The sequence below is a fragment of the Myotis myotis genome, unplaced genomic scaffold (assembly GCF_014108235.1).
Source record: "Myotis myotis isolate mMyoMyo1 unplaced genomic scaffold, mMyoMyo1.p scaffold_m19_p_2, whole genome shotgun sequence".
Taxonomy (NCBI): domain Eukaryota; kingdom Metazoa; phylum Chordata; class Mammalia; order Chiroptera; family Vespertilionidae; genus Myotis; species Myotis myotis.
The window spans coordinates 187749920-187777073 of NW_023416324.1; the positions used below are offsets into that span (position 1 = coordinate 187749920).

The 27154-nt window shown below is 37.3% G+C and overlaps 2 protein-coding genes across 2 annotated transcripts in view; one reads left to right on the plus strand and one right to left on the minus strand.

Moving 5' to 3' along the window:
• The window catches only part of LOC118677522 (EGF-like and EMI domain-containing protein 1), a 610230-nt gene that overhangs the window by 379977 nt on the left and 203099 nt on the right, over positions 1–27154 (minus strand). The window lies entirely within an intron of this gene.
• LOC118677523 (dynein light chain Tctex-type 1-like) lies at positions 20358–20744 on the plus strand. Its single transcript, XM_036352671.1, has one exon. It carries the CDS (start codon positions 20358–20360, stop codon positions 20697–20699), a length of 342 nt encoding a protein of 113 aa, XP_036208564.1. The 3' UTR covers positions 20700–20744.

Here is a 27154-nt window from a genome sequence, read left to right on the forward strand (position 1 = left end):
TGCCTGTTCTCATTTCATGTCACCCACAGAAATAAATGACACATTTCTCAAGCTCAATGGCAAATTTCTAGAAAAGAGATTCTGATTGGCCTCGCTTCAGTCACGTGTGCAAATAACTTGATTAACCAGTATTCTATCCTCCTGTTTCTCTGGCCCAAGAACCCAAACAACTACTGCATCTCAAAATAAAGCAACACTCTAAAGAAAGCCCTGAAGCTGTGTATTAAATGAGCGTGGTCCCTCCTGCTCCAGCAAGACCAGGTTCTTGGTGTCTCAATGCACACTCTGTTCTTCCTATCTCTGATTCTGATAGCATTGTTCCACCTAATCAGACTATCTTCAAAATTCCCTTTGTCAATCCAGATCCAGCATATGTTTTTCAACACCTATCTTGCTCCCCCCTACAAAGGCAATTCCTTATGCCCCTACATAGTGTTTCTTTTACCATGTTGTTCACATAATGCTTTGCATAGTTTTTTTTAAACGTTTGCTTCATCGATTTAAAAACCCTGAGTAAAAGATACATGACGCTTTGCATACCACCAGGCAAGCAAGAGACCACTGGTTGTAAATAGGCAGCCTATAGGCCAAATGGACTTTTGAAGATGCTACGTAATTCATAAAGCTAAAAAAAAATTTACTTTTAAACATTTAAATATCTAGATAGTTCATCTAAAATACAGGTTTCCAGCTATTTTAAACATGGAAATACATTCTGTAATAAGCAGAATAATTGCCCCTCCCCCCACAAAAAAAATTTATGCCCTAATCCCTAGGACCTGTTAATATTATATATTATATAGCAAGCAGGAATTAAGATTGTTGGTGGCATTAAGATCACTAATAAACTGATGTGGAAATATATTATCCTGGATTACCCAGGCAGGCCCGACATAATCACAAGGAGCCACACTTTCCAGTTCACCACATTATCACCTCTTCCTACTGTAGACATCATAAGCATTTGACTTCATGACACCTAAAATGGCCATTCAATGAGTATATGACCAAAAGAGATATTAATATTATTAGACCTAACATTAAAGGCTACAGGTCATTGAGTGTGTGTGTGTGTGTGTGTGTGTGTGTGTGTGTGTGTGTTTTAAATAAAAGATAATGAGAAAATGTGTTGATAATAGAATAAGAATTGTAGAATATTATGTCTTCAAAATATAGGCAATAAAATGGTAGTTTAAGGTAAGTTTAAGGTAGTTTAAGGTAGTTTAAGGTGGTGCTATGTGATAATATTATCGCAGAGTAGAAACATTTTGATGGAGTATAGCAGGATTTCAGTAGAGCTGGATAATTTTATTAAAGCACAATGTGTAAGCATTATACACTCTAGCAAATTTCAGAGAGAATTTCCCAGGCATCACAAACTTGAAACTGAAAGAAAAGTTGAGCATCACCACAGTTATCCACAGACAATTGAGCTAATTAAGCATGTGTTCATCCTGTTATTTAAGAACATCTGACAGCAAGTGTTCTGCAAAATGAACAACTCCATATGTCCAATACTATCCATTTCTATGTGCTTTACAAGTCTGAAAAAATATTACACAGTGCTCTTTTCCCAGACCAAATTCAGATCTTTAAAGCTTTTTATCACAGAATTACTTTGTTTCATCCAGTAGCCTGAAAACCTTAGAGAACATATTTGCTGTGCTTGGTGAAATGATTATTTCAGAATTATTGCTACTTGAAAATGGGTAAGAGAAAATCTAGGCTGCAATGATTTTAAAGCCAAACGAACTCAAAAAATAAAATTAAAAGTCATGCCCAGGCAGTGTGGCTCAGTGGTTGAGCATTGACCAATGCACGAGCAGGCCATGGTTCGATTCCTGGCCAGGGCACATGCCCGGGGTTGTAAGCTCGATCCCCAGTGAGGGGCATGCAGGTGGCAACCGATCAATGATTCTCTCTCATTATTGACTTTTTTTTCTTCCCCTATCCCTCTCTCTTCCTCTCTGAAATCCATTAAAATATGTTTTTTTAAAAAGTTTTTTTTAATAAGCTGAATTAAACTGTTGAATCACTGTGATACCAGAAGCCCTCACTTCCATGTCTTGGTTGAGCAGATATACCACCAGAAACAGGGCTAAATCCGGATGCTGCCCTATCACTGAACTTTGTGGATAAAGACTCAGTTAAACCATCACCATTCAGACTCTTCTGAACTGTTTATGTAACTTCATAAAACTGTTTTAGCATTTCCTTTCCCTTACAAGTATTCTTTTGAAAAGAGAGCTATGGTGTTGTTGTTTTTCCTGAGGTAAAATTATGGAAGTAAAATAGATGTCATGATGATAAAATTCTAACCTAATTTCCTTATTCATTAGTTTGGTCTTTAATTGCCACAGACTTGTTAATCTACTTCTGAATCTCTTTCTTAGAATGGCTGTGAATCAAGTTAACCTACTAAATATGAATTTTCTAGGATGAAAATTCAACTTATTCTCCAGCTGAAAGAACCTCTGCATCCATGAACTTATCAAAGTCAAATTTGAATCCAAACAAATGATAGAAATTTGAAAACTCACTGCTTCACGACTGTTTGGTACTAAATTGAATAAATTAGCCCCAAGACCTGTTCACGGGATTCTGTGAAAGAATAACTGCTTGAGTTTTTCTCCCTGCTGTGAATCCACTCTCTAAAATGGCTACTTTAGAAGCCATTAGCCTTTTCAATAATTAAATTTGAATCACCAAGGGAGACTCCAAATTCAAGTACAGAGCTAATATTCATAGAATCATTGCCAGTTGGCAAGCATTTTCCTAGTCACTTTAAATACGCTTCTCATTTAACAACTTTTACAGGTATTTATTATTAGTTTCTCAAATTTTCAGATTAGAAAAGCAAGGTCCAAAGAGGTCACGCAGCCCAATGAAGTGAATAGACTGCCATTGGGACTCCCTGTTCTTTCCATTACCAACCCTCTCCCACTACATGCTGTAATTTAGACAGCGTTGTGAAGAACCCCAGCCTGTTCCCCCACAAACTAAGGATGTCTTTGTTTGCACAATTGTCTGTAGGTGCATGAGATATTTTATATTATAAACATGTTGTATTACAAATTTTTTAAAACATGGTTTCACACACACAATACACTCTCATTTATTACCTCGAAATCATTCCTATCTGATTTCATTTTCAGGATAAGAAGCAATGCGGATTCAAGCAATCACTTTTTAAGCCTATACAGTGATAAGATTTTTGCATTGTTTTCAGAGCTACATGTTCCTGGTCTTTATATGTTTCTCCCTTACTATGGTTTTATTTGCAAAGAGGCTTCTCGAAGGCTTAATTCTTGGGAACAATGTAGTATGGCTGGGTAATTAATCAGAAGTGTACTGGAATAAGCCTTTCCTGCTTTCTCATTTCTTGTGTTTACAAGTATGTCTACTTTTACACAAGCATATTATTTTAAAGGTTATTTGTGTAAAATTTTCCTAAAACTTTATTATGATTGTTTATAATTCATATTTATTAAAGATAATCAGGAGAATAAATAGAATTTTTTACATTCCATCAAGGAATATGTATCCTTAATATTATATGCATATTTTAGTAGTCTTTTTTCATTCACATAGAAATATATTCCTAGGAATAGATGGTTAACAAGTAGCAAGATAGCACCAACACTGTTGATACCGTTGTAATAATCTGGTTATTATTGAACAGGAAAGGAGTAAAAGGGGAAAACCAGATAATATAGCAATGCCATTTATAGAGCTTTGCCAAAAAGCTGCATTTAACACTACAAGTCTGTTCCCTGATGATTGATGGGGGAAGGGACTAGACAAAGACAGTTTAGATGCATGTCCAGTAAGGTCTGGGTGACATGGAAAATACCTGACTGTCAATCATACCTGAAAACAGGTAATTAATTGGCTAGGATGGGAGTGGCCACTGCAAGTGCATGAATATTTAAACTTTTAAACAAAGGAATATCTCTCTCTCTCTCTCTCTCTCTCTCTCTCTCTCTCTCTCTCTCTCTCTCTCTCACACACACACACACACACACACACACCAGCCCTCTTGGGACTCCTGCTGCAGAAGGGCTGCACTCCCTTGTGCCGCATGGTGCGTGGCCATGTTGGACTCCACACATGGAATAATGGGCTTTAATCTGGCCTGAATGCTGAACCACAGTGGGCTGCGACATAGAACAAAACTCTGGGCACTGGCCCTGTTTCTGACTTTGCCCAACTCCCAGTGGCAGAACTTTGGAGCCCAAGAAATGTAAGCTTATGAAAATAAAGCCTTCTTCTGCATTCCATCCTCCCATAGGTACTTCGGAAAATGCTTCTTTCAGCTGCACCCCAAAATTTTCACTCCCCGAAATGGCAGGGGAGGTTTCATCTACAGGCAACATCCTGACTTAAAAAATCAAGTATCAAATCCATTGGAGATAAAAATCCAATCCAAAAGAGTACACTTTTTTTAGTTTCAAAATACTTAAGCCCATCTTGAAGGTAATTACTTCTCTATAATCTTTTTATTTTCTATATTCCTTTTAGCCAGCCAACCAAAATATTTATTTTAATATTACCTCAAGATGGAAGAAGAATTTTACCTATATTGGTTATATTTTTTAATATACTGTTATTGATTTCAGAGAGGAAGGGAAAGGGAGAGATAGAAATATCAGTGATAAGAGAGAATCATAGATTGGCTGCCTCCTGTACACCCACCCCGCACTGGAGATCGAGTCTGCAACCTGGGCATGTGCCCTTGACCAGAATCAAACTTGGGACCCTTCAGTCCGCAGTCCTAAGTTCTATCCACTGAGCCAAACCAGCTAGGCTTGGTTATATTTCAAATACTATTGAGAAGATAAGTCCATCAGCAACATATATGCAACTTCACCCTTTAGGTGGCAATACATCTGCAGATGAAAATCTCATACATTTTGAATGGATTCTTACTAACTTTATTTTTATCAGGTGACAATGTTTAACCCAGTCTATAAATTCTATGGTCTTATCTACAGTGCTCAAACATACTGAAATTTCCAAGAGAGCTCTTTATAAGCTCTTCTATCTTATACCCTGACTTTTATATTGGGAAACACAATATTTACAATAATACTAACAAAAAGCAAAACGCTTATATAGGACTTGTTTTCTTTCTGATCACAAAGTTGCAAAAATCAGAAAATAATAGTGTGGGAAATAAAAATCCAGTCCCTACACTAGACCAAAGTACCTCTATGACACTCAGTCAACAACAGATGGACTACAACTGCAGAATCGTACAAATAGCAAGAGGGTAAATTAATCAGTACATACAATTCACTCATTCAGAGTTTGTCACAAATTTAACAGAAGCTAAAATGAGTTTCTCGGTTCATTCTATTTTATTCAGTTTGGTAATTCATCGAATGCCAGTCAAGAAAAAGTGATTCCAAGCAATTTTATTTAGGACATTTTACCAGCACACATTAGATTTCTTGGATTCTAGTGAATAGAACATATTAGAGTCTCTTTATCTTTTAAAATGAAAGACTTCCCCTCAGAAGAACATCTTAATAAAGCAGAGATTTTTGGTTATAATTATTACTACTAAGAACATCTCTCAGTGGTCTGGGGAAACATCTCCCCTACGAATCAGCAGGACAGGATTCATCTATTATATCTCACCATCTGAGTCTCTGAGCTCAGTAAAATGAACATAGCAAATTTTCAAAGCATATTACAAAAAACTGGTTATGGGTAAGGTTTTCTATAATAAATTTTGATATTAAAGTTCAAGGCAAAAACTCTGCAAAGAAAAATATGCATATTTTCTAAAGAATTCAACGTCTACAATAGCATCTTAAAAACTATTTCAAATAGCTCTTAAATTTTACTCTAGTCTTCCAGGATGCGTTCAAAGTGTCCACCTTTGTAAGTAGATACAAAGCTTACAGTCTTGAAATTCGTAATTTTTACACTTAGATATTCATCATGTTTACTGGCAACCTCAGTAACTGCTTTTCAAACAAGACCCCAGGTTTAGGCACAGCATTCTTCCAACTGGGCTTTCCATCTTCCACTTCTGACTTTTAAAAAAGCTCATTCATGATTTTTTCCCTATATGTTCAGAGGATAATATCTTGGGTCTAGAAATTCTCCACTTAGTGTAGTGTCCTCTGAATTAAAAGTTTATATATATATATATATATATATATATATATATATATATATATATCCCAAAAATATATGCACATTTTAACAGTTGATAGCTCAATTTTGAAAATGAAGTGTATTTTAATAAACATAGCCTTTACAAAGAGTATGTATACATGTTTGGGGATACCCTATATTTGTGGCACAGCGCTACACACTCTACTAGCTTGCCTTCATGGGGAGGAGAGCCCTCGATTGCAACAGTGAGACATGAGGAAAATCAGGTACAGATGATAACAAAAGACCCCTTCTTGTGTAATTATATCAAATATTTAATATTAAGTATTACCCTCTCTATTCCTCCCAAGTCAAAACTTCTGCAGCACTCACTCAGCACTTTAAAATTTGCTTATCATGATCTCAGGTGGCAGAAAGCATAAGCTATTCACTTTGGAATCATAGTTCTTAATAGTTACCATAAAATTATTGGTTTGAATTTAATTGAATTATTTTCCCCAGATATTTTCTCATAAAAATTAATAGAAAAAAACTCATGGCTTTTATTTAATGAGCAAACTTGTGGGAAGAAGACATGTCAGCAGCTTTATTACTGTCACAAAAAAAATGGAAAAAGCTTGAAAAGATCAAAAAGACTCCTGGATGGCTGCGCAGAGTGGCTCAGTTGGTTAAGCATTATCCGTTGTATGCTGGTTCGATTCCTGGTCAGGGCACATACCTGGGTTATGGGTTCAATCCATGGATGTGGCATGTATGGAAGGCAATTGATTAATGTCTGTCTGTCTGTCTGTCTCTGTCTCTCTCTCTCTCTGTCTCTCTCTCATACACACACACACACACACACACACACACACACTCCCTTCCTCTCTAAGCATGTACTCAAATGAGGATTTAAAAAAAAAAAAAGACTGTTGGATATCTTTTCTAGTGCATCTTCATGGTTACCTCTGCCTTTCATTATCTTTGAGCTGTTTTCCTATTAATCGTTGAAGATTGAAAATAATGGGAGTCATTCCTACCTATAGAAATGCAAATGAGTCCTGTGAAATACAACTCATTATTGGCTATTGCCCTGTGGACAGAGAAGTTTTGCATCTTCCTCTATTCAATTCATATATATATATATATATATATATATATATATATATATATATATATATTTATCCCTTGAGCTAGTTGGAATATCTTACAAGTTTCCTCTTTAATTAATGAGTCAAATAAAATATGATATGCTAATTTTATATCTATATGAGAGCTCTGATTTTACCTTTTTATACAAAATTATCTTTTAACAATACATTTCTAATTTTTTCCTAGCCAGATCATTCAAGTGTTGCCAAAAACTCAATAGGTCATCTTAGAAACTTTATTCACTTTTTCAGGGAACAGTGAATATATTTTCTGACCTGAGCTTCTGACCTGAGCTTTTTAAATGATACCAGAGTATAACAGTTCTATTTAGGGTGTCCAAGAAAAGTATACACACATTTTGAATAATTATAAAGACAGTGTTTGTCAAAACACATTTCATTTACAAAACTGAGCCATTAGCTGTTAAAGTGTGTTACATCTTTAGCAACACTCTGTATATACTAAGAAAGCAAACTTATAAAATAATGAAATAAAGTATATTTTAAAATTTATCTTTGAAGGTACAAGTGAGAGCCTAGGGATCAGTGTTTTTAAATCAAAACACCAAACAACAGAGGAAAAGATTCTACTCCTATCCATGCTAACTAGAGGAACTTTTCCCAGATTCATCTCTCCTAACCTACCTAAAACTAACCAGAATTGTACATTGTTTACTTATTATTTCCCTCCTCTAAATTAAGAATAGATTTTTAAGTTTTGTTTTAGAATTTGATCTTAGTGAAGAAAACCAGAATTCTTAGTGTCCACAATTAATGATTTATCTGCAAAAATCTGTAAATTGTGTATATTGAGAAAGAACCTGCATGATAAGAGACAAATCTATTTTTTAGAGATTTCCTATATGACAAATGTTAATCATAAGACTCCCAAACCATTCTCCATACAATTATGTTGACCATGATATCCCAACAAATTTCCAGAAGAAGAAATTAATACTCTGCTCACTGTTGCTTGAAGGATACTCTCTTTGGAACAGTTAACATGGTCTATTGGAGGTGGTAGAGCTGGTATATGTGTAAGATACTCATGTAGTTATTCCCTCAGGCACAGTTTTGCCATATTGAAAATAAATTCATCATTGGAAATTGTTTAAAACTGAAACATACTTGCAACTTAATAAAGTACCCAGAGCACAGAAGAGGTGCTGCTTAAAACTTTTTTCAACCTGCTTCATTAAACCAATAAACCATAATGGTTCTTTAGGAGATATCAAACTTTATTGGATATAGCCAATAAAACTAAAGAAAGCAGGTGTTTACAAGTGTGCATAAAACATTAGCATATTTCCGTGCTGAAAATACCCATAAAAGTTCAAATTTATGTAAAGATCCTAACACAGACACATAAATATTGAACCAGAGAATTGGCTATCTCTACATTTTTATTGCTTATTTCATCCAAAGGAATTTTTAAAGGTCTCTTTATCTAATCCCTAGACAATGAAATTAACACAATTAATTTACACTAATAATCTATTTCAATGTATATTTGTGAATGGCCTAGGGAACCATAATTAAAAAAATAAATTTGATGAATTACTAATGCTTTTCAGAAGCTAGTCATTAGAGTCAATGGTAGTATTACCTGCTTCATTGTTTAACAAGATATATTAGACTAAAACCATGAAAAACAGTAACCTTGAAGGAGAAATGATGAGTCATAAAATATTAATGTATAATTCCTTTTTCACATAACATTTCTAAGAGAAAAAAAAGAGGATGCCCTCTTTTATCAGGAGGTGGAAAAGGATTCTCATTATCTCATGTGATCTGTTTTAGATGGACAGTCTCTGAGTAGCTAAGAGTCATGAGGCATTTCAAAGAGGCAGATGATCTCATTATCCAAAATTTAGAGGAGGCGATAATGACTCAAGAGATGAATGTACTGGGCTTCATTTTCTAGAGTTATCAACTTTAATTAACAGAAATTATCCACCAGAATAGATAGCTACCTAATGCATAAGAATGTATCTGGAGGGGAAAAAATCGAAGACAATGAATTCACTTCTCTTGCTATCTACCTATGCACAGATAATTGTAAAATGAAGACAGGGATTATAGTTTTTGGAAAATATATTTATTCTGGAAGGAATGGACTTGTCCTCTGCTAACTAATATAGGCAAATTCAATATTGTGTTATAAACTTTATGTAAACTTCAATGGAAACAATTTCAATTTGATCTGTTTGCTAATTTCTTGAAAGAAAAAAGCACATATGTAGTTAACCTACCAGTTCAAGATTAAAAGGAAAACTCTGTTCTTAGTTTAAAAGATGGTCTTTCCTGAGTTCAGAAGCTGTGTTTGCTGCCCTGTACCCCCACTTGAGGTAGGCTTTCTTTCTGGTCGATAAGGAGTGACATCAAAGAGCATAGAGGATTTAGAAACAGAAGAAGACATAAATTTAAATATTCCTTCCTTGATCTCATAGCTTCTTGATAATTATAAAGTAAGACAGCACTATTACTTTCTTCTTATAACAAAGAGAACCATTTATAAAGGTCAGTAATAGGATGGATACGTTCCATACTGAAAAAGAAAGAACATGAAATTAAGAAATGCTTTACAAGTAGGAAGGAAGGTAGTAAGAGTCCAAGGGAAACAGCGCTATGTGAGTTGCTTTAAAACACTGCAAATGAATCAGAAGATCAAGCTGTTTCAGGTGTGACATTACCATTGTTTTTAGGGCGCTGATGAAATAGCTGTTTTCATTGTAGACAGAGGAAACACATTTGAATTGAAGCTTAGTATTCAAAACTACATGGTTTATATATATTTCTCAACATGAACCAAAGAACATTGCATTGGTAAAACTACATGATGATGAAAACAAAAATAAAGTGTCTCCAAAGAGTATTATTTTTGTCAAGAAAGGGAAATGATAACTGCTTCTCAATCAAATCTAAATTGCTAAAAGGTGCTTTAAAAAATGTACAGTGGTTTCTGGTAAATCTCATGAAATTATCTACTCCAGAGTAATTTAAAAGAATGGTAATTAAATCAAAAAATATTTTTAAGTCCTACAGTGAATATTTATCTCATTACCTTAGAGATATGTTTTAATTCACAGAAAACCTATAACACTAGTTAACTGACCTGGCATTTCAAAGCAGAAGATTCCATTCAAATGCTCAATTCTCATTTAATTATTTTTCACTTAAAAATGAATTAAAGCCGAAACTGGTTTGGCTCAGTGGATACAGCGTCGGCCTGCGGACTGAATGGTCCCAGGTTTGATTCCGGTCAAGGGCATGTACCTGGGTTGCGGGCATATCCCCAGTAGGAGATGTGCAGGAGGCAGCTGATCGAAGTTTCTCTCTCATCGATGTTTCTAACTCTCTATCTCTCTCCCTTCCTCTCTGTAAAAAATCAATAAAATGTATTTTAAAAAAATGAATTAAAGTTCTTGCCTATTTCTACTACAATCAAAGGAATTGAGTGTGAAATAAACTTAACTTGAATCTATTTGCATATATGATCAAATGGCTCAAAAGTTAGAGATGAGATGTCTACTTAAACCCAAGATATAAATAATTAGCACAAATAACATGATATAATAATGCCACTAATGCCAAAAAATTTTGATGACCTCAGAACCCATGCCATAAAATTGTCCATGGGTTTTTGGTTTTTTTCTAATATTTCTACTGATTTCAGAGAGAGAGAGAGAAGGGAGGAGGAAGGGAGAGGAAGACAGAGAAACATCGATGAAAGAGAAACATGGACTGGCTACTTCCTGCATGCCCCATATTGGGGATTGAACCTGCTATCAGGGCATGTGCCCTGACCAGGAATCTAACCAGGGACCACTTGGTACATGAGACAACACTCAACCATCTGAATCACACTGGGCAGGGCCATGGATTGTACTTTATTATTATTATTTTTTAATATATATTTCTTTCTTGATTTCAGAGAGAGGAAGGAAGAGAGAGACATAGAAACATCAATGATAAGAGAGAATCATTGATTGGCTGCCTCCTGCACGCCCCCTACTGGGGATCGAACCTGCAACCCGGGCAAGTGACCTTGACCGGAATCGAACCTGGGACCCTTCAGTCTTCAGGCCAACTTTCTATCCACTGAGCCAAACCGGCTAGGGCCATAGATTGTACTTTAAAAGCAGTTCATTTGGGAGTTCAGGAATTAACCGCATTTGGATGGACCTCTCCCCCACCACCAAAACAGAAAACACACACACACACACACACACACACACACACACACACACACACATTAAAATAAACTTGTTCTCAAGTTCCAAACAACAGTTAATGATGTTCTAATTTAATTTGGGAGGAAATTATATTTTATCTTGTTATTTTTAGGAGTTTTTATCTTAACTGCTATAAATTCTGACTGAAATTCTTACGAACATAATCATCACTCTACTAATAGAAGCATCTGGTTTTCCTCAGAATGAGAAATTTTCAATTAAAACTCTACAAAGTCAGTGGTGTTTAAGCCATTAATAACCTAGCTGGGAAAGCAAACTCGAATGCAGACTTCTTAAAATTATTTCATTTTTAACAAGACATGTTCAGTGCAGGGAATTTGCAAAATACAGACAATTGTGAAAAAGTACAATCTCACTACTCAGATATAATCATTGTTCACAAATGACCACTGACAGCTATAACTTAAATTATTTCATTTCCAATATATCATTTTGGTAATTGTACACAGTTTCTGAATTTTAGGGTAGAAAGTGAATTTTCCCGCTAGGGAATTTCCCTTCTGTAAAGGGCCACTTTTGCACTTTTAGTTAGTAAGGCATTTAGCTATTGGGAAACTCACTTCAGAGTGAGGCCCTGTGGGTTCTTTGCAGTGTTACAAATTAGTTCTTTTGGCAGTACTGTACCTTTGCAGAGTTAGAAAATATTTTGTCTTCTAAATACTCATTTGGATTACCCTATGACTAACTTTATCTTTAGTGCATGGTGACAATGATCTCATATAAGCATTTAGTCACACAAAAATGGGGACATTCAAATGACAGAAAAAATATGTCTCCCTGATTGACCCATCATTCATGCCCAAAGGGGCTGTTGTCCTATATAAATGTTATTTAAAAGGCTGAATAATATAGATTTGGGGAAATGTATTGTGGATATTGGGATTATCCATAAAAGTCATGGGACCCTTTCTCCTATGTATTCTCCTAAGGGGAAATATTTCCTCTGCAGGGAATGAACGTTTTCATCATCAACCATTCTAGATCAGGACATTCGAGCGGGATTGGAGTGGAGGCAGAAGAGTCTTCCTCCTCTCTCTATGGCTGCAGTGCATGAGGACTCAGACTCGATATGAATCTGTCTGGAAATTCCTGTTTCTGGAAGTTGAGCTAGAATATGGAGGACTTCTGATAAGACTAAACATGCACTTACATTTTGGTTATAAGTGCTATGAGCCAACACCGACTAGATAAAATCTGTGCTCTATTTCTATTACTTTTGTGCCTTTAGTAAAGTCTGGAGTAATTGTGCTGTGGGTTTTTAGGGAGAGAAGAGTCCCCATGTGAAGACTGGAATGGCAGTGCTGGCCACAAGCATCATCAGAGGGCAGCCAGTGTCTGAGAAGTGCAGCTTTCACAAGGCCCGTCAGCAACAAGGTTAAGACATGAAGGCTAGAACAAAGCGAGAGGAGCACCTGTTGCAAAGCTCGGATAGACCTGGTTGTGAGAAGCTCTCAGAGATAACGGAGGGGCCTTAAGGGCCCGGCCTTCTGGCAGGTTGACTGTTGTGTAGAAATAACATGTCCCATCTTAGAGATCCAGGTTGGCGAGCCTGATGGCATATGGGAATACATATGTAAATGTGTGTCACATCTACTTCCAGTTTTGTGTTCTGCTTCTGCTTTTAGCTTAGTCTTATAACCTGAACACCTGTATATGTAACTGAATTGTCATGGAATATACACTTTTTTTTGGTTGTATACTATTCCTCTATCTGACTAGAATTTAAACATTCCCCTTTACTGAGGATTTAAGTTATTTTTCCTGTTCAATAACTTAGCTGTGCATATTTCTATACATATTTTCCACCTCTGTAACTATTTTTAACTGAATCAGAAATTATGACTCTGCCTAAGAAAACAGTCCAAGTCTACATCGAAGACAGGAAATACTGATATCCAAGGAGAAGAAATAAAAATGTGGCAGATCATATAAGGTCGGAATGGGAAACTCGGGCACCAAGGCAACTTTGAAATCTCTCATAGCTTGGGGTGTTACCTTATTTCTGTTCCTCACTTCCAGTCAGCTTCATCGTCCTGAATTTCTCTGCACAGCTACTTTCTTGGCTAACTGGTGATTCTTGCTTCCTACAAACTCAGTTTTTAAGAGATTCCATCCTCCTTACACCAACTCAACTTCCAAATTAAGACCAAGTTTCTTGTCCCTATACATAACTGAAATAATTTCTATATTACTTATCAAATCACACACTGAAATATTCAATGGGTACACCAAGCACAGTACCGGTTTTATATGGGTTCATTACCAGTCCAATCAATGGTGGGCAGAGAAGGGTGTGGTCTTGTACTTAATAAGCCTGTTCCTACCAGTTATTCTGCCTCATTCTGGTTCTGCAAAAAGGCAAAATTGGGTTATCACTGATATTAGGATAGAATGTTTATAATATTCTGGTTTTGGATATAAGGACATGGTATTTCTCCAGTTTTGGGGATCTATGAAAAAAATCTACAAATATCTGATGGAAGATATGTATTCATATTGCATTTTAGGGCTATTCCTAGATTTATTTTTTTTATAATTTAGAATAGATTTATATCTTCTATAGTTGATTATTAATTAATATTAGTATATAGGAGAATATTATGAATATTTTCTATTCTATCATTTTCTTAAAATTCTTTATTCCAATTATAAGATTTTTTTGTTGATTATATTAGACGAGAGGCCCGGTGCACGAAATTCATGCATGGAGACGGGGGAGGTCGCCTCAGCCCAGCCTGCACCCTCTCCAATCTGGGAACCCTTGGGGGATGTCCGACTGCAGTCAGACATCCCTCTCACAATCCAGGACTGCTGGCTCCTAACTGCTCACCTGCCTACCTGCCTGATTGCCCCTAACTGCCCCCCACCCCCACCAGCCTGATCACCCCTAACTACCTCTACCTGCCAAACTCATTGCCCCTAACTGCCCCCCTGCTGGCCTGGTTGCCCCTAACTGCCCCTCCGCCATCCTGGTCACCCCCAACTGCCCCCCTCTGTTGGCTTGGATGCCCCTAACTGGCTTCCCTGCCCGCCTGGTTGCCCCCAACTGCCCCCCCCCCACCGGCCTGGTCATCCCCAGCTGCCCCCCTGCTGGCCTGGTCACCCCTCACTGACCCCCTCTGCCGGCCTGGTTGCCACTCACTGCCCATCCTGCTGGCCTGGTTGCTGCCAACTGTGCCCCCTGCAGGCCTGGTTGCCCCTCACTATTCCCCTCTGCCGGCCTGGTCACTCCTCACGTGCTCCCCCCCCACACACACACACACACACCAGCCTGGTCGCCCCATGCAGCCTGCTGCTTAGTCGTTTGGTCATCCCTCACTAACCCCCCTGCCAGCCTTGTTGCCCCACTCAGCCTGTTCAGTCGTCCATTCGGTTGTTTCGGATGTGATGGCCCCTGGGTCTTTATATATATATATAGATAGATTTTCTGGGAGAAGAATCACATTATCACCATGTAACAATAATCACACAACTCTTTTCCAATAGTTTTGCCTCCATTCTTACTTCTTACTTGAGCTCCAGAATTGGATAACTAACTGGCCACATGAATCTCAACTTAATGTTTATTAAGCATACTGATCTTCAATTGCTATTCCACAGCCCTATCCCCAAAAGCATTTATTTCTCATTTAATGATACAGAATCAATCTCATTGCTTAAGCCAGTGGTTAGCAAACTGTGGCTCACGAGCCACATGCGGCTCTTTGGCCCCTTGAGTGTGGCTTTTCCACAAAATACCACGTGCGGGCATGCACGTACAATGTGATTGAAACTTCGTGGCCCATGCGCAGAAGTCAGTTTTCGGAAAGGAGATAGATGAAACAAGTATACAAGACAAGCGTGGATGGAGAGTTGGAAGGGGTCAACCTCAGCGAACGTACCTCAATCAGACTTAGGATGTTTTTAGCAAAGGCCAGCTTAGGAGTACCCTAATTAAGTTAATAACAATGTACCTACCTATATAGTTTAAGTTTAAAAAATTTGGCTCTCAAAAGAAATTTCAATCATTGTACTGTTGATATTTGGCTCTGTTGACTAATGAATTTGCTGACCACTGGCTTAAGCCAAAAAACAAAACAAAAAAAACACAGATGTTACCCTTGGTTCTTCCCTAATTCTGCATATCTTACTACAAATCTGTGAGTTAGCCTCCCAAATATATATATATCCCAACTGAACCATTCTCACCTCCTGATCATCCTACCCCAAGTCACTGTTTATTGCTCATCTGAAATGTAATGACCTCCTAATTGACTTCCCTCTCTTTCCAACCTCCTTTCCCCACATCAAACAGAGTAGCCATAGTGTTCCTTCTAAGATGTATGGCAGTTCAATACACACTCCTACTTACTATGATAAAAAAAAAATCAACTCACTAAAATCAGAACTTCCCGCAATGGAGGTAAAGAAAGAAATCTAATATCCACTGAATGGCAAAGCTATGAGTTGTGAAGCACCAGAGCTGTTCTGGGTAGGAAACTTGTTTTGAGAGAAGAGGTCCCTCAGTCAAGATAGGAAAGAGGGTATCACAAGAGAATTCCGGTATCACTTCAGTGTCTCATCTCTGATGTTCCTGGTGCCGGACAGGCCTCTTCCTTTACATCATTTGATTATGTAAGCAAATACAATCTTCATTTCTGCCCAAGCTATTCTGAGTTAGGTTTCTCTTGCTTGCATGAAGTCTCAACTGCTTCAATCAATGTGTACTGTTCTGGGATGAATTCTAAAAACAGACAAACAGAACTACTACCTATCTCTTCTAGGGTAAAATCTAACAAGTATTAGTTTCTCACTAAGGGATAATGAAACCTATTTGGGATAATACGTATAAGTAAAGTGTCTAGAGAGTGTCTTTATTTCTAGTTCTGGTTCTTTTCCCAGGATTAGCCATGTTCATGCTCCTGGTACCTACCAACGAAGTAGCATAAGTGTAGCAGCAGCAATAAAAATAGTCGAGGCATGAGAGCATTGGCTATAGGTTCTCTAAGACTAGCAGCAGTTCAGCTAACAGAGTGATCACAATAATGACAGAAGTTGGGGGTAATATCTATAGCTGAGCATAGAAAGAGCAAAACCAGGCTGGAAGTGAGGCAAACAACAAGAAATAAAACCCAAACCAGAGAGCTCAGGAATTGATCAGAGAAAACAGGTCTAGATTGGACACTCAATTTTAACCACAGAACACAGAAAGGGTAACAATCTGTACATTATTAAGAAATATCCTTAATATGGTTTTAGAGACGTTAACAGTTATACAGAGGCACATCCAGTAGATTTTATCTTTACAAATATTAAACAGATTATTAAATACTAAAATTAAATTATTATGAATAAGAGTCCTCGTTCTGGACTTTAAAATTAGGATGGCTTGACTAATGCAAAACAGCCTGGATTGTAATTATTGTGTCCTTTGATGTTGCACTCATAGATTAATTCTGGGAGGCTGTTCATCTGATTCTTGGGCTTCAATGACAACAAAAAGAATTTAGACTAATGATGAAAAAATCTTTTTTGACAGTTCAAGTTATTAAATACCGACATAATATATAAAAGTGATTACTGAATCATTTTCTCTCAAAGCCTAACAGAAAGCATAGATTCCTATCTTAGTTGGATGACTTAATAATAGTGGCTTATATTGGAGGCAAATGGAGGACTGAATAACTGCCAAATTCCTTCAAATTTGATGATTCAAATTGTGTGACACAGTTCCTCATAGGCACCAGAAGTCTACATCTGAAAGCTACTCCAGAGTGCTGGTGTGCATCATTCTGTATTTTCATTTCTAACTCAAAACTGTATTTGTGGTGGGAAGAAAAAAGAAAGCAGGAAGCAACTAAGGAAGAAGAAGTAAAGTAACATTAATTACCTTGTCTTTATTCACTTCCTTGGAACTACATAGAACCAGAATCAGAAGTAGTATTTATGAACACAAATTACAAAAAGAATACAGGCTTCTAGAATTCTGGCAATGGTAGTCTATCACTCACTATATTCTTCTACATAAAGCACTTCCATTGTGGCACAATTTTACTTTGAATTAAATAATGAGCAATAATTTGTCATTTGGGGAGGCAGAGAAGAATTCTCTAAGTAATGCTAAAATAATTTAAATATCTCAATCTGACACCACAACATAGATACTTCATGGTTTCAGGTTCCAATGCCAGGAACCTGGTGAGTGAAATCACCTAACTAAGACTATAAGAAAGCATTTTTAAAGTATCATTTTAATAAAGGGCTGCTGTAAATACTTAAAACATTTATAAGAAGTCTATGTGTTCTTCTAAAATGGAAATTGAGAGAATTATTTTATGTTTGTGGAAAATATTAGATTCTTCTAGCAACAATTATTTTTTTTCTCAGACATTTTTTTAAATAAACTAAGTGCTTACAAAATCTCACATCTGTAACTGAGCTTTCAATCTCATAACTTTAGTGATTGAATGTGGGAAAAGATAAAAATCTAAGTTTAATAATACCAATGAAGAGAATGCTTGAAACCTGGGAATTGCTTTGAGACACATATTAAGTTGGGCCAGGCAGACAATATAAATGCAAAGACAAAAACTGGAAGAAAAGGCATTTCTGAGAAAAATGAGTTCAGGTTTTCAGTGAATTCAGTTACACGATGAATTACAAAAGATATATTGCTTTTGGAAGAAAAATAAAAGGAGGGAAGGGAGGAAAGAAGAGACTAAGTTACTAAGCTAATGAAGAAGGTACTGATGCATCTTAAATCACTGAAGTTTTAGGCAAACAAATATAATGTGTTTAGCATCATTAATATACGTGTTGTCACAGATGACTTCTTGGAAGAAAACAAATGACTTGTAAATCTTAAGTACACCAAGCTGCCTATGAACATGCAATTGTAGTGAGGATACATAAAGCATCACAGAGTAAATGGTGTATCACTCTGATTCAGTGCTTGCTGTCATTTTCACAGAGATACATACACAACCAAAGGCAATGTATGAGTGATTCTGGAGGGATATTGAAGAGACGTTGAGCATATATACAGAGCTATATAAATCGACTCTCATCCCTAGATAATTTAGAGACAGAAATAAACCATGTTATTATAACACAATGTAGCATCTCTTGGTACCATAAAGACAATAAACATAAAAAAGACACTTTGAATGGTTCTATCAAGTCATAATGAAAATGACTTTCATATGGAAAATGCTCAAGCACTGTTTTCAAAGATTAATTCGCTTGAAATTGATTTGTTTAAAACCATTTCCAACTCCTGCATCCTGACATGCTTGATTCTTGGTCATTAAGCAATGAACCCTTTTGATGTTAGACCACATAATCACATTAGTGAAACTGAAATGTACAGTAAAGAGTATTATTTAAAAAGTATAACTGCCAAAAGAAGAAGAAAATTAAAAGCATTTCTACCCAATCACTGAAAATTGTATTCACAGTAATTTTTTAGATTAAAGTGCCTGCAACTATAATGTGTCTGTACCAGTGTTTAAAATGAAGCAAACAGCATTCCTATTACTACTAGCTGCTAATACACACAGGAGTTTATTAAGTAATAGAAATCAGTTATCATAAATAAAGTTGGTTCGGCTCTGTGGAATATTATCTCAAAATTATAGAAGTGGCCAAGAGCGGAACTCCAAGTCAGGCCAATGTAGGTGTCTTTGTTTTCTTCACAGTGTGACTTTTTGGGGAAAGTTACAAAAAGCTTCATGAGCCTCAGTTTCTTCATCATAAAAATGGGAGATAACCTATGCTGTTTTAATAATACAAATTTGGAACTAATAGATAAATAAGTTCCAGGGATTTAATGTATAGAATAGTGACCATATACAATAATACTGGGTTGTAAACTTCTACATAGTAAGAAACTAGATCTGAATTATGCCCACCACAAACAGGAAATCATCATTATGGGACATGATAGAGAGTTAGCTAACACTATGGTGGTGAACATATGGCAATTTGTACCAAATCAACAGGTTGGGCATCTGAAACTCACACAGTGTTATATGTCAGTTATATTTCAATTAAAATAAAGTAAAAGAAAAAATGTAGGAGCTCATCATGCCTCCATTCTAGGTTTGTTATGGGAATTAAATACAATAATGTGTATAGAGTGCTGATGGCAGAAAGCCCCCAATAAAATTTGTAATTGTTACTATTATCATTATGAGTTAATTTTTTTCTATCAAATAGGAACAGTAATAGGGTTTCATTGGTCCTTTCATATATTAAATAGATAAGAACTAAAATGCAAAATTCCATAAAGAACTTTATAGTTTCTTTCTTCAGGAGTTTTTCAATAACCTAGGGGCAAAACTACCTTAGAGAAAGTGGGGAGATGTCAAGAGGGGAAAAAACAAGACCTAGATTAGTCCTATATTAGTCAAGTCCGGAATAATTGTGCTGTGGGGTATTAGGGAGAAAAGAAATATTTACAAGAATCTCTGCAGCCCCCTTGTCAGGCACTCCTACAATGCCTCATTTGATTCTTGGACCAATTTGGTGAGATATTCATTTTATCCATAAGGAGTCTCAAAGAAGGTCCAGTATATTTAACCCAATTCCCTTTTTCTATCTCGTGAGGCTTTCAGGAAAGAAACTATAAATATGTAACACTAAAAGAAACAATAAGGACTATATCAAAGACATTTCTGAAGTCTACAAGTTTTACATTTACTATCAGGAATCAATCCATCCCCTAAAATATCCATAATTCTAATCAACATGAAGGGCCTCCTCTAAATAATTAACTTTCGGATAAGATTGTAAAGAGAAATCCAATTTGTAGAAGCATTGCATTCCAGCAAGAGGAAGTTTAACACAATAACAAAAGGTAGGGATGGAAGACTACCAGAGTGCGGAAAAGACCACTTTTGTTGTTGACGAAGTGAGCAACATTGTGCAAGAGGCTATAGAAAGTGCCATCCGTGGCAATGCCTATCAGCACAGCAAAGTCAATCAGTGGACCACAAATGTCGTAGAACCAACTTTAAGCCAACTCACCAAGCTGGGAAGACCATTCAAATACATTGTGACCTGTATAATTATGCAGAAGAACAGAGCAGGACTACACACGGCGAGGTCTTGCTTCTGGGACAGCTCTACTGACGGGAGCTGCACCGTGCGATGGGAGAACAAGACCATGTACTGCATCGCCAGCGCCTTCGGACTGTCCATCTGACTGACCTCCTCATCCCCCCAGGCTCTTTCTCCTCTGTCTCAACATTTCTCCGATCTTCTAACCACCAGCCATAAATTCAGTGAACAGCTTTCCCACGCTTTGTTTTCTGTGGCACTCTCAACATGCAGAGAAAAACCCGAATGACCGCACTGTCCTGTGATCAGCACACCCTCAATCACGGACCACACTCTGAATATCTCTGTTCAAAGGTGCTAAACACTCACCCTGCTAGTGTGAACCTTTCTCTCCTCTGAAATCATTCAAACACACTAATTTTTCCATACTTTGTACTTTTGTTAAAAAAAAGAAAAAGGTAGGAGTATACTAGGACAGTATTGTTTATACAAAGTATGCTAAACATGCTAAAATCTTGGGGTGCCTGCTGGGGTAGATTTGCCAAAAGGTTAGTCAAGTTTAAGCTTCTGGGATACCTGCTGTGACATCTTACCTAATTTTATTCTTGTAAGTTTGAGTTAGTTTCCTTCAGAGGAACCCTCCCAAAATTATAGCCGAAGTTGTCAATGAGTCTTATAAAAATGATGTCTTGGAGGGAAAGAGTGGGTTACAACATATCTAAAGTAAGTCATAGGGTTGAGGAAGAGTTTTGTAAGACTGAAAAGACTTGAGCTTGTAATAAATAGTGAGGAATGAGCCAGCAGGGCACTGTAGTCCTTTCCACTTGTTTGTTTTGAATCCTTAAATAGGTTATATGAGGCTCATTTTCTTCATCTATAAAATGAAGATAACAATATATGTATCTTATATGGTTGTTGTACCAGTTACTGTCAATATAAGGAGAGTGTCTAGACAAATACACGGTGGTCACTCAATAAATAAATGTTGCTAAATATTACTATCATTACAACAAACATACAAGCTAAGAATGCATTGGGAACTGAGGCAGCAAAAGCTGAAATGACCTTCCCAGGGTCATTCAGCTGTGAAGTGGGATCCAGATATCATATCCAGCAGGCCAGTGCCAGGGTGCACTGTGTTGACCATGACAAGAACTCCTTTCTTGAGCAAACTTTAGTTGGGCTCATCTGAGCCCTCTTTCCAAGTAGGTCTCAACCTGGCCCCTGTCCTGTTGAGTCCAGTTTCTTTTGTTTTGTTGTGTGTTTTTTATTGATTTTTAGAGAGAGGGGGAAGGATGTGAGAGGGAAACATCAATTGGCTGCCTCCTTCATGCTCCCTACCAGCCAGGTGCCCTGACTAGGAATCGAACCCCAACCCTTCAGTGCATGGGACAACGCCCAACCAAATGAGTCATACCAGCCAGCCAGGGCGGTTGAATCCAGTTTTAACAAATAATTCTGTTAAGCCAGTTTATAAAGAATCCATCCACCCTTAACATCTAAGTCCTTGGCTTGTCTTTTGCAAGAATTCTGTTAAGCCAGTTTAACAAGAATCCCCTACCCTTGATATCTAATCAAATTCCTCTTAGTAATTTTTCATCCATTGACTCCCTGACTCTGCTCACTGGCTGTAAAACCCCAGCTGTCTTTGCTGTATTCAGAGTTGGGTTCAATCTCTCTAACCTACTGCAATCGTCTTGAATAAAATCTTCCTTGCTATTTTTAGCAAGTGTCTGGAACAATTCTTTTCTTTTACAATCACTGTGCTGTATTACCTATGAAACATGATGAAACAGCAATTTAGTTGCAATACCATTAAACTCACTTAGAAATGCAGCATAACACCATAGTTAAGGGCAAAGCCAGGCTTTCTCTGTAGGGGTGGATGAGGTTCTGCTATTTCCTGCATCCATGATCTTAGGAAAGTTGCCCACATTCTCTGCTTTGCTAGCCTCATCTATAAAAAAGGATATAACAATAGTATTTACTTTAAAAGTAGTTTTTTTGTGTGTGAAAATTCCCTGTAAGCAGAACATAGGAAGGTACTGAATATTGCTATTTTAAAGCTTTTATTGAGTAAGAAATCCACTGTTATATATTAAGTGGAATAACCCTAATTACCCTATATATTCTTCAAAATACCCTCTACACCCAGCACCTCCAAGTCCCCATTATTCTGCTATGTATTTTTTCTGTAGCATTTATCACCTAGCATACTATATGATTTACTCTTGCATTAGGCTTATTGGTGCTTGGATTTTTGCGTCTTTTTCTAATTTCCCAGAGGAAGAATTTATTGCCCCTGGCCCATGGGAAGAACTCAAGCAATATTTGTTGATTGGATTAATAAAATATTAGCTCTGAAGGAAAAGCTGGTAAGGAAAAAGATAGAGGAAATCAGTGGAGCTTCAGAAAAATAGTTGGTGGCATCAGGGCCAAAGCAGGTTCCTTCATATGCCTAATTTTCTTTCAAATTATTGACTTTCTTCTCTCCAGACTGAGAAGTGTCAGGTATAGGGTTATTTTCTTACTGGAAAGTAGAATGAAGAGTGGACCAAAGAAAGAGGAGAAAGGAGGAGGTAGAAAGGTTTATCTGAGAAAGAATAAGAGAATACTGCTAAACCAGAATCTGCATTGTAACAAGATACCTAGGAGATTTGGATACATATTAAAGCTTGAGAATCCTGGTTAAAAATAGCATTTCTCCAAGGCTGGATTGCCAATAGCAGAATCACCCTAGTGGGACACTTGATAAACATTCAGATGCGTGGGACTACTTTGACCTCACCTAATGAGAATCTCTGAATATGGAGCCAGGGATCACCATTAACCAATAGCCCAGGTGATACTCACACACAATAACATTTGAGAACCACCATTCAATATAATTAAGCATCTGAGATTTAGATCTTGGCGAGTTAGATGGAAGAAAAGAGACTATGTGGGTTTTTGTTTGTTTGTTTTAATCCTTGCCCAAGAATATGCCCATTGATTTCATTGATATTAGAGAGAAGAGAAGTGCAGATAGGGAGGGGGGCCCAGGGAGGGAAAGGGGAGGGGAGAGAGAGAGAGAATCCATTGGCTTCCTCCCACATATGAACCCAAAATCCAGGTATGTGCCCTGAGCGGGACCCCAACCCACAACTTTTCGGAATATTGAATGATGCTCCAACCAACTGAGCCACACTGGCCAGTGCAGGCTATGAGCTTTAAAACAAAATATTGAATATTGGAATATTGCTCTCAAAGTTCTAGAGAGCTGGGCCAAATTAGAGCTAATTATCAAAACCAGGCAACTAAGCAGAGGTTAGCTTCAGGGAAAGATGGTTCACTGGATCACTTAGAATCAGTTTTTCCCAGTAGTTGACAAAAAGGGTTCCCAGGGGAGCTATACAAGGCAGTTTTTAAACAGATGACCTGGGAGATAGGGCCACCGAAGGAAAGCTTCCAGTGACCAGAGTTATATTTATCTTCCTGCCTTAGGCACTCACCAATTATAAGCACTAAAGATGGGAGTTGGCCTCCCTGGTGGAAAAGAAGGCACAAGAGTAGAGGAATGCCTCTCTATGTCTTGGTTTATTATAAAGGAACAGATCTCGGAAAAATTTCTGAGCAACAACCCACAAACAACATAAAAAAGAAAAAAGATTCTAAGCTGGTGGTACGACATTTAAACTGGCATCAAAGTTTTAAGAGTGGAAGAATATAACAATGAGGAAAAATAAAGAAAAAACTATTCCCTGGCTGGTGTGGGTCAGGTGTTACCCCATGCACCTACAGATTGCTGGTTTGATTCCAGGTCAGGGCACATGTCCGAGGTATCAGGCTCGATCCCCAGTAAGAGGGGGGCCATGCAGGAGGCAGCCAATCATTGTTTTGCTCTCACATCGATGATTCTCTCTCTCGTCCTCTCTTTTAAAAATCAATAAAATATTTTAAACAACATAAAATAAAGAAAAATAGACATTCTACGCGCTTATTACTCACAGTGTGGTCCATGAACTAGCAGCATCAGCTTCCTCTGGGAGCTTGTTAGGAATGAAAACTTTTAAGCTCCGACTTAAATACCCCACAGAAGGGATCTATAGCCTAACAAGATCCCCAGGTGATCTGTGGTAACACTAATATTCCAGAAGCACTGAGCCACATCAGAAGTTCTCAAAGTTGGCCTGTACATTAAAATCACATGAGAAGCTTTTAAACTTGGGATGCCCAAACCCTCCAGACCCTCTTTAACAAGATTTTCCAGGCATCTGAATTTTTAAAGCTCTCTATGGATAGCCAAGGTTGAAGACCACTTCTGTAGTTCTAAAGTTATAGTACAGGTATAAGACTTTGGCCTTTTTCAAAAAAGGTGGCCACTCACTTTTTTTTAAATTAAGCCATAGAATTCTATATACGACAAAACTTAAGGTACCAGCAGATGAACATAAATCTAGATGATGGTTTAGTGAATCACTGCTAAGTACATGGAAAGCACCATATATAGATACGTATTTAATGGCTAATAGAGAGGTGTGCTCTCCTCCTCCTGCCCAATGCATGGAACCTGTCAGATGCTCATCAATTCAGATAATCCTCTGAGAATAAGTAGAAAAGCATGAAGAAATCTAAAATGCTACTCTAATGGCTTAAGTATTTGTGAGGACAAGTGGTATTTGCATCTCTTCTTCCAGTTAAAGGTCATGACATTATAAGAGAACTGAGGATTTGAGATATGAATGTGTTTTAATAATCCGATAATCTGGGTCTAAGGTGAAAGGTCTTTGTTCAATCCACAATACATGTTTTAACTACTTGTTCAATAAACAGACATTGACTTTTACATGCTGGAAAGCATGATTTAAATATGTGACTTCTTCATAAATTCTACACTATGCTGTATACCTGAGACCAGTAGAAAATAATATTGCACATGAACTGTAGTTGAAAAACATAAAAAGAAAAATATAAATATTTGAATTCTTATGGTAATTCTAGTGTGTTCTTATAGTAAAAGCAATTTAAAATTCAAAGGAATGAGATCACAAAGTAGAGCTATAGTAGGATCTTTTAAACTGAAAGGTAGAAGACTAATACAATGCTGAAATAAAACTATACAATTCGATGTTATGAAAGGCAGTAAACATGTCAGTAACCTAAACAACAAACAAACAAACAAACAACAACAACAAAAATCACTTGGGGGAGGAACTCCATTCTAGAAAGGTGGTCAGATACAATCTTTAAAACTAAAAACAAGACAATGAAAATTTACAGAATAATCAGTGAAATTAAGTTAAAACTCAATACCATTAGTAAACACACTGACACTGGTTTCCCTAGCACTTCAGAGAGGACTGGTGCTTCAATACAGTAATAAAAAGAAAGGGCACCTTTTGTAAAATGCTATGACAGGCAGAAGACAGACACTGAAATCTGCAAACCTGAGGGGAGGGCATGGAGGAAGCACATGGATAAGAATAAGCAGAGAAAAAGAAGAGATCTGGTACATAAAAGGTTTGGATAGAATCCATCATTTATTGAATTATTCAACAAAAATGTATTGAGCAGCTATTTCTCAGACACTGTACTATACAAGGCTACAGGCAGTTGAAGGATGGTGAACCAGGAGTTTGTGTCAATGTTGTTTTCCTAACAGGGAAGAGAAAAATGAACTCAGACATGATGCCAACTAGAAAAAGACTTCAAATAGCTAGATGTTTTCATCAGGCTAAGAGTAGAGAAGCTGATAAATGCTTTACTTGCCTAGCTGACAAATCCGGAATTAGAAAAAACAAATGAGACATATACCTTTCACAACGTCATTGTGACCCCATGGTTGATAAAGGAAATAAATGAGAGAAAATGATAATGAGGCAGGATAGTAAAAAGCTAGAAAATTCTCTTGGCAAGTGGAATGGGGAAACTGAGACTGATACCTAAACAGATGGCCAAGCAATTTACAGCCAGATAATAAATATCAAGGTCTTATCTTCCCTAACCACGGACACTTAGGAGCAAATGGTTTACACATCCCAAACCTTGCAGGGGCAAACCTGCCTTGGTCCCTTTTTGGTAACATTCTTTGAAGGAGAAACTGACCAGAAAATGACCCCGATTCCTCTCTATATGCTCATTTTGATGAATCGACATATTAAAAGGCACATCTGGGAAGCTGATGGATATTCTATTGAGATCCTCCCCTTAGACCTCCCTTACAATTCCCACCTTCAGAAAACATAAAAACCCTTAAGGCAAAGGCCTCAGTGCATTCTCTCTGGAGCACACGCTCATGTCCTCACATCCCTCTTTCCTCAGGTATGTATATTTGCTTTCTCTCTCTTAAGCTCTAAAGGTTCCCAGGAGACTTGCAAGCAGGGGAGCATCAGGTAGTGGCAGCTTGTCCCAGGCTAACCCCCCAACCTGTCTCCAATGGCCCTCCTTTTGCCTCTGCAACTTGTTTCCTGAGTCCATGCAGCCCAGCTGACTCACCTCTACCTCTGTAATTTTCTTTCTAAAGGGCAAAGGCAGCTCTGATCTTGCCTCTTTTATCCTAAGACAAAAAACACTTCCTTGTTTTACCTTCTTCAGCATTAATAAACATGCACTCAAAGTCAC